Below are 14,004 nucleotides of genomic sequence, written 5' to 3'. Positions count from 1 at the left end.
CCGCTGTGAGTGTTTTGTTCATTCATTATTCAATTTGTATATTGTGTCATGAAGGGACCATACCATGAAGAAATCATAAAAAAAGCATAAAGAAACTATACTGACGGCCTACATACAGGTTTTATACCTGTGTAAGGTTTTTTTTTCATCGTAGTTCTGAAAATTCTGTAAATAATATGTAAGTAACTGAAATTTGTATGCTATGATTGTATGAATATTGGTTCATTTTAATTTCTTATCTAAACTGTACAAATTTTACTGAGTTTATTAATTCAAAACAGTGTATTGCACAGAAATAACACCTTTGACGTATAGCAGATCACCTCATACTCTTGTGTCCTAGTCAGAGCTCTATTCGTTGCTATAATTTCAAATTTTTGTAAATTTTTTATAAATTGCAAATACACTGCGCAAAAAAATTAACGCACATTCTGAAAATCTCAATTTTAATGAAAGTTAACTCTACATTGACTTTATAACTCATTTTTTATATTCTCTCGGGAAGGTTTTGAACGAAACAAGACACATTAAATGGAAGAAAAATTCAGGATTTCATCGAATCTTATGTGAAAGAAGAGAAATGAACAATTTTCAAAATACTGAAATGCTGATAAGTGATTTAATACTTGGTATTTCCACCCCTTGCGTTAATTACAGCTCGGCAACGACGGTTCATACTCGAAATGAGTGATCTTAAAATGTTCTGATCTAATCCTTTCCAGATTTCTCCGAGTTGGATACCTAAGTCATTAAGAGTAGCTGGATGATTTTCTGAACTTCTCAGCCTTCTATTGAGATTGTCCCAAACCTGCTCAATCGGATTGAGATCTGGACTTCTTGCTGGCCATTCCATTCGAGAGACTTCAACCTCTTCAAGGTACTCCTGAACGATGCGTGCACGATGGGGTCTGGCATTATCGTACATAAAAATGAAATTTTCACCAATGTAAGGGGTAAATGTCACTACATTCAAGAATGTTCCTTATATACTCATCAGCATTCATAGCTCCATTATCAACGACCACTAGGTCTGTGCGAGCAGTCAAAGATATTCCACCCCATACCATAATAGATCCTCCCCCGAAACCAGTAGTATTCAGGAAATTGCACTGAGCATATCTTTCATGTGGACGTCTATATACAAGGGAACGTCGATCACAATGGTAGAGGCAGAATCTAGACTCATGTCTAGAATGTGAAGAGAACTCTTTCCCAATCGGCCTCTTCCCAATGGATATGCTCTCAAGCAAAATCCAAACGCGCCCTTCGTTGGCTGGGGTAAGAGCTGGGCCTTTTGCCGCGACACGAGGCCTTAAATCATATTCTCTGAGGCGATTTCTTATTGTCTGAGTGCTAATTTGCACCTCATGAGTTTGCTCAAGCTGGATCTGAAGGAGGCGAGCGGTTGCAAACCGTTGTCTCAACGAAGAAACTCTCAAGTAACGTTCTTGAATGGCAGTTGTTACCCATGGTCTACCCTGTCCTGGTCTTCGGACATTCATACCTGTCTCCCTGAATCGCTGCAACATTCTGGACACACTTGTATGGGAAACTCCAAACCTTTCTGCAATTCTTGTGTATGTCCACCCTTCTTCTCGCAAAACTACCGCTTGGGCACATTCCTCTTGGGTCAAATTGCGTGTTTCGCGTTGCATAGCGATCGAGTGTAGAAAATCGAACGGAAGAAAAACTATTGATCGAGAACAACTGATTTTAGAATGGAGCCAATACATTCAAAATCTGATATCATTTTTTTTTATTCCTATTGGGAAAAAACATATGTATTGAAGAAAACCGTTGAAAGTGGATAATGATCGTTAATTTTTTTGCGCTGTGTAAATATGTAGCACACCCGACAGCGTATTTCATTGATATCAATTGATTCCAAACAATTTTCAGATGAAAACTAACATCCTAGTCACAAAACAAAAGAATACTTTTGTTTTGTCGCCCAGGATGTTTGTTTTCTGGTATCAACAAAGTCTATATTGAAATTCAATACAAGGGATAGAATTCGAATTTAGAGCCCCTCAATTATAAAACAGAAAACTGTAAGTAAACAGTTTTCTGTATTGATAGTACGTTTTTAGCGCCATCTCATTGTCAAATGTGTTTTCACTGGCAAAAATGTAGTCGGTTTTTAGTACTAAAGATTGAGGGAGGAAACGCCCTTAATCTCTAGATTAAGGCCTATCTTTCTACTCTATAATATTTGGTTTCCAGGGTACTGGTGAAACTTTTCCACAGACGTTCATTCATGTCATTGTATTTTCCATTTTGGCCCTGAGAACTAATCGCGAAAGATTCGAAACGTTGGCCATGTTCTAATATAGATTCAATAATACTGTCCATATTCCTGCTAAAGAATTTTCATTCCCTATGTATAATGACTTAAGTTTCATCTTCCTTATCATTTTTAATGAAATACATTTGACTTCCCCTTTGGTTGATGTGAAGGGGAATATCATTGCTTATCTATAACGACTAATTTGCACCATATTCTGAATAAATTCCTGTGTTTTTCAACTAGCTTATTTTTATTTTCAGATTGCACAGCACCTATAAGCCATGCATTCAATATGGGTTGGCATAATGCTGATGATACTCCACATCTCGAGCCATACGCAAGCTTCAGTAGACGATATCTGTAAAAGGACGGAGAAATGCAACTGCATAAACGTTATATCTTCAGGAAACCTCGAGTTCCAATGTCCTCCATCAAGTTATGCAGACAATAAAATCATAATCCATGTTTATGGTCCTTCGAAAAAGATGAGAATAGATTGTGATCACATTCGAGTTTTCAACCAAAGCATATTGCCAGAAGCAAATTTCAGTTTGGTGAAGAAACTAGAATTTCAAGAGTGCCCACTTCCTGAAAACGGATTCGAAACTGTGATCAAATCATTTGGCCTAAACAATTTAGAATATCTCCGTTTTACGGAACATGCTCTCAAGAAACCGCTAGTCAGTGACGATTTCAAGGAATTGAATAGTTTGAAATCTTTAGAATTAAAAAAGAATAATATCACCGTTTTCGATGGACGTATCTTCCAAAATATTCCCAAACTATCCGACTTGATGATTGACGAGAATAAACTCGTTTTGGACGAAAACATATTCGAAAAAGCCACAAACTTGTTGATTCTGAGCATCAATAGCAATAATATAGACCACATTCCGAAAAAAACGTTCGAAAATTTACATAAATTGGAAAAATTATTTCTCTGGCAGAATAGTTTAAAAATTCTAGAGAAAGGAGTCTTCGACAGCTTAATCAATCTCAAAATGCTGGAACTGTCTCTCAATAAGATCGAGATTTTGGAAGATGGGATTTTCGATAATTCGCAAAATTTATTGAAATTAAGTTTAAGAAGGAATAATCTGGGAAATATTTCGAGGAGAATATTCGAAAATTGTCGTTCCTTAGAACTGATTAATATTGATGAAAATCGGAATATCAACTTTGTGGACGATGTCTTCTCGAATTTCACACATTTGAAGAATGTGAATTCAGCCTATAATGAATTAGAGGTACTTTCAGAAAGTTTATTCTGGGGATCAACGAACATTGAAAGGATAACATTGAACAATAATCGATTGAAAAAATTACCGATCAGAATATTCCAAAACTTGAATAATTTGAGAGTTCTCAATTTGGAAAGTAACCAACTAGAGAAAATAGACGCACAAACGTTCAGAGATTTGGAAAATCTAGAATACCTCTATCTGCAACACAACCAATTGAAGAATATCGATGAAAAACTTTTGCTAAATATGAAAAACTTAAAGGAAATCAATCTTAGCTATAACAAGATTTTCCGATTGCCCACACAATGCCTTTCGAGGAATAAAAATTTGGTTAAATTCAGCATGAGCCACAATGAATTTGATTTCGAGGAGATGAAAAGTTTCAGTAGTAATACGCCGTTTTCAAGTTTTTCCAGCACTAACCTGAAGGAAGTGGATTTAAGTTACAATAATATCACAAGATATCCCTATAATCTGAATGGAATAGCAACAATTGAGAAGATAAAATTGCATCACAATATGATTGGGGAGATTACTGTAAGTATTCTTTCAATATAAACTGTTCGATAAAAGTTAAGGATATTGAAGTGATTTGTGCTTTCTTTTCAGAAATACTCCGTATACTTCAGAAATACGTATATGTATACTCCAGTCACATTTATTTTAACAGTCGGTTGGCCATGAAATAATTTTCTCAAATGTAACTAGAACGGAGTACGGTTGTCATAACGCTGTTTCCATAACTAATATCAATTTTATTACGAAAATGCCGAAAGTGATTTATTGAAAAAGAGACAAGATAGGGTTTCAGAAAGGTTCGGTCATTCAAATAGTTATACCCTGATATTCTAAAATCTACAATACGTCAGACGGTAGCGAACATATTCAATGTAAGAGAATTTATATAATGTTTCACCTTAATCTAAAAGACTCATATTTTAGCTGAATATTTCCACAATAAGAAATATTGTGAATGGAGGATGACAAAGAATTTCCTTCTATTTGGAGACCCAAAAAAGTGGTGGCATTTGAGAATTTTCTATTAGAGTGAATTATTGCGAAAAGTTTACTACAGGATTTTCTATGAATGTCATTGTAGAATAACTTTCCGAAAATTGATTTTTCTATTTCTCATTTGACTTGCCCTTTACATTGTAAATGCCTTAAGGTACCAATGAATACCTAATTATTATATCAATGTATTAAGATGAACAGCCACAAATACGCGCCAGTTGTCCTGTTAATTGTTTATTCATGTGAAATTTTTGTTCAAAGGTGGAGTTCATCTTGACTTGAAACTTCCTTTAATTCCTTCTACTTATATTGATGCAAGATGATTTTTGTTGAAGAATTTGACATTCTTGTAATTATCTGTTAATTCCTTCGGGAGATACCCATTTCATCTTCGGGTTAATATTTTTGAAATCTACAACTGGTGTAACGTATTCAAACTTTAGCCAAAGAAGATAACGAACATTAACTCTCTTCAAGCTAGTGCATATTATGATATTATACTGATCTCTTGTATTTTCCATGCAAATAACTGAATTTGGTATGCCTTTAATAAGTTTGTATAAACTTCAATTATGTTCGTCACATATTTTCCGAAGGGATTCGACATTATTGTAATAAAATACGTAATAACAGAAACTTTTACGTAGAACGGGCAACATAGCGTTGATTTAAAACCCAAAAATGTTTTGACAAGCGTCATAATCACACATTTTCGTACTATACAGAGTGAAACGTGTCAAATTTCCATGGCCAACCGAGTACTAAAATAAAAGTGTGTTCTCATTTGAGAAAGCATGGAGGTATGGTGTTTCACTACTTTCAGATCAACCTATAAAATTAGGTAATTTTTGCTATGAGCTAAGACGTAACGTTTCCGCCAAAGTTTGAATCATTAACCTAGTCCAAAATTTTTAAGAGTTATAGCACTGTTCACTCACCCAATAAGTAGAGTTTTTCAGGTTAGAAGGATAAGGATTCAAAAAATTTATGTTTTCAAAATTACAATGATACAGTATTTGGAAAAGTATGGAATTAACGACATACCGAAATTTTGAACATTTTAAAATTCACAGTTCAGCTTACCCTCACTGCAAAGTTTGTAGCAATTTATCGAGTTCATCGATAAATGCTTGACATCTTCCCTGTTTGATTTCCACCAAGTAACTTTTAATCCTGCTAAATCTCTTGCCCAAGTTGAGGAAAAAGACCTAAAAATTTGACTCTTAAGAGACTTTTATTTGAAACATTCTCCTAAGATTCTTCGTTTTAGATTTATTAGCGAAAAATGAGATTTTGACGATTTCGAAAAGTTCTCATAACTTTTTTTTCTTTGAAGTTACAGATCTGAAACTTGAACCTTCTTATGCAGTTTTATACGTAGAATCTACCAACAAAGCATTTTTTTCCAATTAAAAAATAACACAATCAATAAAAGTGTGCATTTTAAAAAACGAAAGTCCGCCTAATGATTCGAAATGAAAAAATATTTTGAGCTCGTCAGTGGATTCTACATAAAAAAGTGCCTGCAGAAGGTTCAAGTTCTAGGTCTGTAAGTTCAAAGACAAAAAAGTTTCTGAGAACTTTTCTAAATCGTCAAAATCTCAGTTTTTGCTAATACCTCAAAAACGAAGGATCGTAGGAGCTAGGCTACGGTTATTACCATTCTTTGTTTCTTTGAAGAAGAGCTCGGAAATGTGTCATCGGTCTTCTTCTACCTCTTATAGTTCTCGAGATCCCCTCAGTAGACTTTAACGCCCTCTATCTTTTTCCACAGCAATATTTTATTGAGGTATATTTGGTCCTATCGCCATATTTTGGCCCTTAGCCTATGTCCCAATAGTTATGAATCACCCTGTGTATCTTTATTTTGACAAAAAATGTTCAAATTGTTGAAGCCTAACAGATCACTTGTGCTAATATAAAATCGATATTTCATAGTTTGTTCAACTATTTATTCGTAGTATAACATGAATGGTCATAACATGCTCTCTTATGATCAAACATTTTTGCAATACCTGCAGGAGTAATGTTTCAATTTTTCATGTTTCAGCTTGATTTACTTTCCACCATGAATGCTAAGCCTGTCACTATAGATCTCAGTTTCAATAACATATCTTTGATTGAGTTCATGGATCTCAATCAACGTGCAAGAGATTTTGATCATTCTCGTGTGGATATCGAAATATCCAATAATCCAATCTTCTGTGACTGCAATGCTTTCAACCTTGCAAGATATGTTCAGGACAAAAAACATCCCTTCAAAGATTATTTAGTACTGAACTATAACGAAATCGAATGTGCTGGACCTCGACATCTGTTTAAACAGTCTCTGGAAGAGGTATCTTTAAGAGAACTCATTTGTAATATAGACAACAATTGTACTTCGAATGAGTTCTGCAACTGTTTATACCAGTCGTCAGATAAGACTTTGGTTGTTGATTGCTCCGGAAGGAGCTTAAGAGATGTTCCAGAGTTAAGGGACTTGTCCCATTATCCCGAGTTCAACGAGATCGAGGTCCACCTCGAGTATAATTTGTTAGAAAGATGCCCCAACGAAGTTGATGGTTACCAGAATACCTCCAGATGGTATTTGAAAGGAAATGCCATAAGAAATATAACCTGGATTCCAGAGACCCTCAAGGTAAGTGAAAGAATAATGTTATTTTTTCAGCCTATTCTCCTGATTTCCTAAAACTTTTTAGGGTGTGACATTAATTGTCAAACAAACTCCCCCCCAAAGATACCAACAATTCAATTTTTTTCTAGTACAAACATTGAACGATCGTTCGGTGTAAAGCCCCCCTCCAAACAAAATCTTGGCTGCGCCACTAATTGAAGTTATATTAATGTACTCTACACTCTAGTCAGTCTTCATACTCTTCATATAGGTAGAGATTCAATTATCTCTTCTTTGGCTTCCAGAATAAAGATGTGCCGGCCACGTGTATATTGCTTCAGGTGGATTTTGCCAATTATTTGGTGCCTTTTCACAAGAGCTATATTCTCTGCATGCGGATATACTAAAAGGGTATTTTTGCGACATGGGCCTTTACGCAACATGGTCAAACATGATGATGAATCATTGGTGATCGACTTCACCCCTCACTTTTGAGTGATGTAACAAATATTTTTTTTTCCTAAAGAACTGTGGTGGTACACATTTGATTTCAAAATGGGGAATAACATTCCAACTAGTTTATACGTAACTTATTGAAGTTTAGGTGAGAATAACTGTCGTAGTTATTGCCAAATATATAATTGAAGTTGAACAATTGAAAAACTGTTTATTCGAGATAGTACGAATCTTTTTTTTGTGAGAAAACTAACCATCCAGAATTGTATCCAAGGCACACAGTTTTTTCCCGGCAATTTAGGGTCTTGTCTATGAGTGCTGCCATGAGTATGCCAGTAAACGGTGTTGGGATAAGATTCAGATTTGATGGAAGCCTGTTTAACCTGAAGCGCCTCAGAGCAAAAACCCCTACCAAGTTTATCACTGAACTTCAATATGCAGACGACTGTTCACTTATCGCTAGCAGCTCAGAGGATCTACAGATAATGTTGGACACCTATAAACATATATAAGCTTTAGACCTTAGACTCAATATCGACAAAACCAAAATCCTGTTAAGTCCGCCAGAAAGCCTTCAAACAGATATCAGCCTGGAGAATGAAACTCTAGAACAGGTCGAGCAGTTCAAATACTTGGGAAGCTTCATAAATACTAGGGGTAACCTAGACACGGAAATACAAAACCTTATCAATTAGGCATCACGGGCATTCTGGAAGCTGAAGGACAGAGTGTTTCAAAATCACGACCTCAATCTGAAGACCAAGACAGCTGTTTACAAAGCAGTGGTCCTCCCAACGCTTCTTTACGGAAGCGAAAGCTGGACGCCCTACAGGCGACATATTAAACAGCTTGAACAAACGCAACAACGTCATCTAAGACAGATAATGCACATCAGATGGTTCCACAAAGTTTCGAATGCAGAAGTCTTGCAATGCGCGAGTTGTACAACAATTGAGACTCAAGTAATGAGGGCCCAACTCAGATGAAGCGACCACATTCTGAGGATGCAAGACACAAGACTCCCCAAAATAGCTCTATATGGCGAATTCAATGAGGGAGCCTGGAAACCAGGAGACCAATATAAGCGGTTTAAGGATACACTACATCAATCCCTAAAATCAGTTAATGCCAAACATAACTGGGAACAACTGGGGTTAGACAGGTCACAGTGGAGGTCTTTGGTACACAGTTATAATGGAGACTCGAGAAGGATCTGGTTGGTGACTATCCATGCCCGGAATGTGGTAGGATCTGTAGGTCACGATTGGGTCTCTACATTCATATGAGATCACACAGTCGCAATTAGCCCTGAAAAATTATAAGTCTGTTCCCACTTTTTTTTTCTTTTTCTCTTCTTTTTCTTTTTTCCCTTTCTTGGTCTTTTTGTAGATTCATTCCCGGCAACGGGGTTTAGCAATAAATGAATGAATGAATGTCTATGAGTTACGCGATAAAGTATGCGGGAAAACACGGTTGACCCACTTCACCCCGCTATATCCACTTCACCCCTTTTGACGGTATGTTACTGGTCAACTGGGACGTGAATTTTCAGATGCAGTTGATAGAAACTTCTTTTTTCAATTGACTTTAGACAATACAGAGACGGAAAATGATGTATCTACCTGATGTTGCCAGAACGTCAAAATTTTCACTGATTGAAGAAATAATCAAGAGGTGTACTACACACAATAGGTACACAAAAAAAGAATGAAGAATTTCGGTTTTGAAAATTCGCTCGGCTGCTTTAACTGCGTTCCGTTTTATTTGATTAGTTTTGGTGGAAAATTCTTGAAATTATGAGGTATCGGTACAAAGCCGGAAAAATGTGAAAAAAAATTTCTTTTTCGTTTCCGAATGCCATATTGTTGGCTTTGCCAAATGAACTACATTTTTCATGAAATATTATTGAAAATCACATCTCCATAGGATGTCTGAAGCGGGATAAACATGTCATTTAAATTTGAATGGGGTGTAATTTCCTCTTAAGCGACTATTTATAGGTCGTTGCGATAATATTGTTTACTCAAATAGAATTCGACTCTATATTCAAATTAAACCATACAGAATGTGACGCCATCGTCAACCAACGATGACGTCAGAGGGTATTATATTGAAAGTCATGTCAGCGTAAACTTCTCCGCTTATTGTTCACTCAACAGTGAAATTTTTTCAACCGGAGGCTGAACACCAGATCTTAAAACTAGGTCGTTACTCAGGACAGTTTTCTCGTTTATGTTGATCACTCATTTGAAGCTTTATTAAAGAATATGAATAACTTACTGCCTACGTATTTTACAACTCACCGACTCACAAAATCAGCTTGAGTGTACCCACCTTATCCATTGAAGTAAGAGAACTCTATAAAACCTAATTAATACTGTTTTCAGGTGTTAGATCTTGGGGAAAACCACCTAGAAGGCATCGATGCACTCACACTGAAAGTGTTGAATGAATCAAAACTAAATAATATTCTTCTTGGAAACAATCCATGGAGATGCGACTGTGGAATAAAGGATTTTTTAATATATTTGAGAGATCACATCGAGCAGGTGAGTTATTGTTTTTATACATTATATGTCAGGTAGGTACTATTTCTTGTCTAAATTTTTGCTCTCAATAAAAAAAAAATTTTTGCACATTTTTTGAATGATCAATAAATAAAAATTTAATTTGTCATTTATTTCAATCCATTCCAGAATTCCATTCAAAATAACCTTGAGGAAATAAAATTAAAATTCGGAAATAATGTCCATGTGTTCTATGGGTATAGAGTCAAATGTGATAAAATTGCAATATTTCATTCCACGTATTAATTCAATCATAGAATAGATGAGGATATATTTTCCGGATTTCGGTTTTAAATTTCCTTAGGGCAATTTCGAATAAAACTGCATGAAACGAAAAGGGTCATTGGTATTTAACATATTTTCACTCCTAAGCGTTTAGGCACAATAATATCAGCCTTCGAAATTCCACAGTCCACCTGATAACAATTTTTTTTTTTTGTACGAACTTTGAAAGAAACATATGAATTGGGAATTGATTGAGCAATTTTTCTGAATAAATTATGCAACAAACACGTGGCAGTTTTTGGGGAATGAAAAATCAATAGTCAGAAATGGTCTACTGTAGCATCAAATGTTAAAAACCAGTAAAATCTGCAAAAAAATTATTCTGGAAAATGATTTTTCCGTAATAACTTTCCATGCCCATTTTCGATAATTTTTTTGAAAGCACATTAGGATAGCCCGTGAAAAATACAATCATCCTGATAGTTCACTCTTTAATTTTGCTCAGTGAATAAGTCAAAACATCCATCAGTGCTTCGCTTACGTGAAAGAACTTCAAACAAATAGAAATCATTCAGATTCTGAACTGAACTATCTCAATCAATAGGGTCCTCTAACGATTTGGCAAAATCAGCTGACCGTTCGTTTCCGTGGGGCACACAAAGCATTACATTGAACTGTCCATGATTAGGAGATCTAACGTCGGAACAAATTTTTTTCCAACCCAACATGCACAAAATACAATAAAACACCACCTAAACTCGGCCGAAACGGCATGGGAATCAATTATTGAGGAAAAAGCTCATGTGCCCCACGGCAACGAACGTCAGCTGATTTTGACAAATCGTTGGAGTACCCTATGATCATAGACATTGAAACATGGACTGTGCCTTCCCTGTGCATAGATAGAATCTATACATGAAATACGGTCAAAAAAGTGACAAAGAGAAACTGAACATCGGTCATGCAGTTGTATTTTTCTACAATTTTGATTGGTCCGCACTCACCTCTATGTGAACAGAAAAGGGTAATGTGGCCTGACGTTCATTTCTCTCTTTCTATGAAATAGCCAATTTCATGCTGGCATTGCTCAGTCCATGTCTCTATGTCTATGCCTATGATATTCCAAGGAATAAATGCTATATTTCCGATTTGTCTTTCAGTTATTCGAGCCCTTCTGATTGATTTTTTGTTTCAGATCGATTTGTCTAATATAACATGCAACACAACGAAAAACCGCTTAGTGGACTTAAGTGACAGAGATCTCTGCCCGATAGAAGCCGATATTGTTCTCACCATCACCGTTTTCGCTCTGTTTTGTTTATTCATCATAACATCTACTTTGTCCCTATATTTCCTCTATCAAAAGGAAATCCTAATTTGGCTCTATGGACGCGGATATTGTCTATGGCTAGTCAAAGAAGATGAATTGGACGAGAATAAAGTTTATGATGCTTTCATTAGTTTTTCCAGCAAAGATGAGGACTTTGTCATAGAAAATATAGTGTCGGTTCTAGAAACGGGAGAAGAACCTTATAAATTATGCATTCACTTCAGGGATTGGATTCCTGGTGAATTGATCCAAACTCAAATAATGAATTCTGTTAACAATTCGAGAAGGACAATTGTTGTCCTTTCAGCAAATTTTTTAGAGAGCGTTTGGGGTATCATAGAATTCAAAACAGCACATAATGAAGCCATGCGTGAGGGTAGAGCAAGAGTAATAATAATCATTTATGGTGACATTGATATGGAAGCACTAGACGATGACTTGAAAGCATATTTGAAAACGAACACGTATATAATGTGGGGTGATTCGTGGTTCTGGGATAAATTGAAGTACGCGCTTCCCAAAAGAGGTGGCCGTAAAGCCATATCAATGAAACATGCCAATATGATGCAATACATTGAAGATAAATTCAAATTGATAGACAAGCAGACAGTCGATAGTGTTTCGACTCCTGTCATACTCACTCCCAAAAGCCTAGAAGAAAATCCCCTGGCACGTTGACATAGATTGATTTTTACTGTGACGTGATTTTGACAACGCTAAATTCGACATAATTATGTCAGATGAAGTTACTCCAACGATTTGTCAAATTGAACGTTTGTTGCCGTGGGACACACAAGCTTTTGTGCATGTTTTTGGAAAGAATTTTCTTCCAGATGTTAGATTAGAGTGATTATACTAAAATTTTTCAGAAATGATAATAAAAAGTTTTGTGTGCCCCACGGTAACCAACGGTCAGCTGATTTTGACAAATCGTTAGAGTACCCTATACTCCTTGACGAAAAAAAGGGTTTCTTTAGGTTGTATTCCGCAAATTCTGACATACGTATTTAATATTAAGAAATTCTGAAGAATTATTATCAGAATGCAACTTCGAGTGAAACAAAAAAAAAGAATTTATTACAACCAAAATTCGATCTTTATAATTCCCAATATGCATATAAAAATATTCAAATACTTGTTAAATTATATCTATACATTGAACTGTGATAAAAATAATTGTGAAGTGGGTAGTTACTAGGTCAGTAATCAAAAGGATGTCCAATGGAGGTCAAAAAGATAAACGAAATGAAAAAAGAAATCAAAAAATGGATATCTTTAGGTGTACAAAAGTTTGTTTATGTGTGAATTAATTTCACTTTTTTAGTATAATTCTCACACGATACTGACAAGCAACCGCAAACCTCGTTCAAAATCAATACATTATCATCAAAATTCGAATTTTTTCTCTGCACAAGAAGAATTTGTGCACTGGTTTTCAGGCCTGGATATACATTTTGAATTTATTTAATTGTATAACCTATGTTAACTAGGTATAGTTGAATAAAAATATATTTTTTTAATTTTGTGTACTTCTGTTTTTAAATATGAAAAAAACAATATATAGTACATACCACAGAATATCAAAAATTTTTGTAAATATGTAAATTTTGTTTTTTTCCCTGTCCATCAGATTTTTTATGATGTTTTAATTGTTATTATTCATATATGTATTATTGAAGTTTTTGATAGGATAATGATAAGACTTTTTATTATGAAGTAAAGGATATTTGAAAATAAATGACATTGATTTATATGAGCCATATTATTTTACAAGAATAAATGCTGTGATTTACAGAATTCAAAAAAACGAATTTCAATTCCATTTCAACTACCTTTCCTGAAACAAAATGAATTCAAATAAATCTAGCCTCATACTAATTGATTTTCCGGAGATCATCACTACACGAATTATTCGGCGCATATGCAATATCTCCCATATGTAGATAACGTAAAAGGTTATTTAATAACACTCAATTCAGTTTAAATCGTATAAAAATGTTCATGATGGAGGTACAAATATTTTATTCAGGACAACAAATCCGGTCATACGAAAATGAGTTTTGTTATATGCAAAATCTCATAGTGCATCAAAAGATAGCGTAAATGTGTGTTGCCGGCTATTTACGCTTTGCATTTTTCAAAAAACTTATATGTGGAAGGTATAGGGATGAGTTCTCCAAAAAAAACTGATAAATATTAAAAGAGAGGAAACTACTGTTATTTTCAGAAAATTGTGACACTTCAAATGATCAAATCACAGATCT

General features: G+C 35.0%; 1 protein-coding gene across 1 annotated transcript in view; it reads left to right on the top strand.

Annotated features, from left to right (window-relative positions):
- Positions 1-13,546, top strand: part of LOC123318633 (protein toll-like) — a 32,319-nt gene extending 18,773 nt beyond the window's left edge. Inside the window, exons 2-5 of the mRNA XM_044905306.1 lie at positions 2,548-4,068; positions 6,596-7,186; positions 10,006-10,167; positions 11,606-13,546. Of these exons, the coding sequence (XP_044761241.1) occupies positions 2,569-4,068; positions 6,596-7,186; positions 10,006-10,167; positions 11,606-12,418 (3,066 nt within the window). The 5' untranslated portion in view covers positions 2,548-2,568 and the 3' untranslated portion in view covers positions 12,419-13,546. The remainder of the gene's footprint in view (positions 1-2,547; positions 4,069-6,595; positions 7,187-10,005; positions 10,168-11,605) is intronic.
- The last annotated feature ends 458 nt before the right edge of the window (positions 13,547-14,004 follow it).

The sequence above is a fragment of the Coccinella septempunctata genome, chromosome 8, assembly GCF_907165205.1.
Source record: "Coccinella septempunctata chromosome 8, icCocSept1.1, whole genome shotgun sequence".
NCBI classification, from domain to species: Eukaryota; Metazoa; Arthropoda; class Insecta; order Coleoptera; family Coccinellidae; genus Coccinella; species Coccinella septempunctata.
This window is presented reverse-complemented; position numbering and strand designations above follow the sequence as displayed.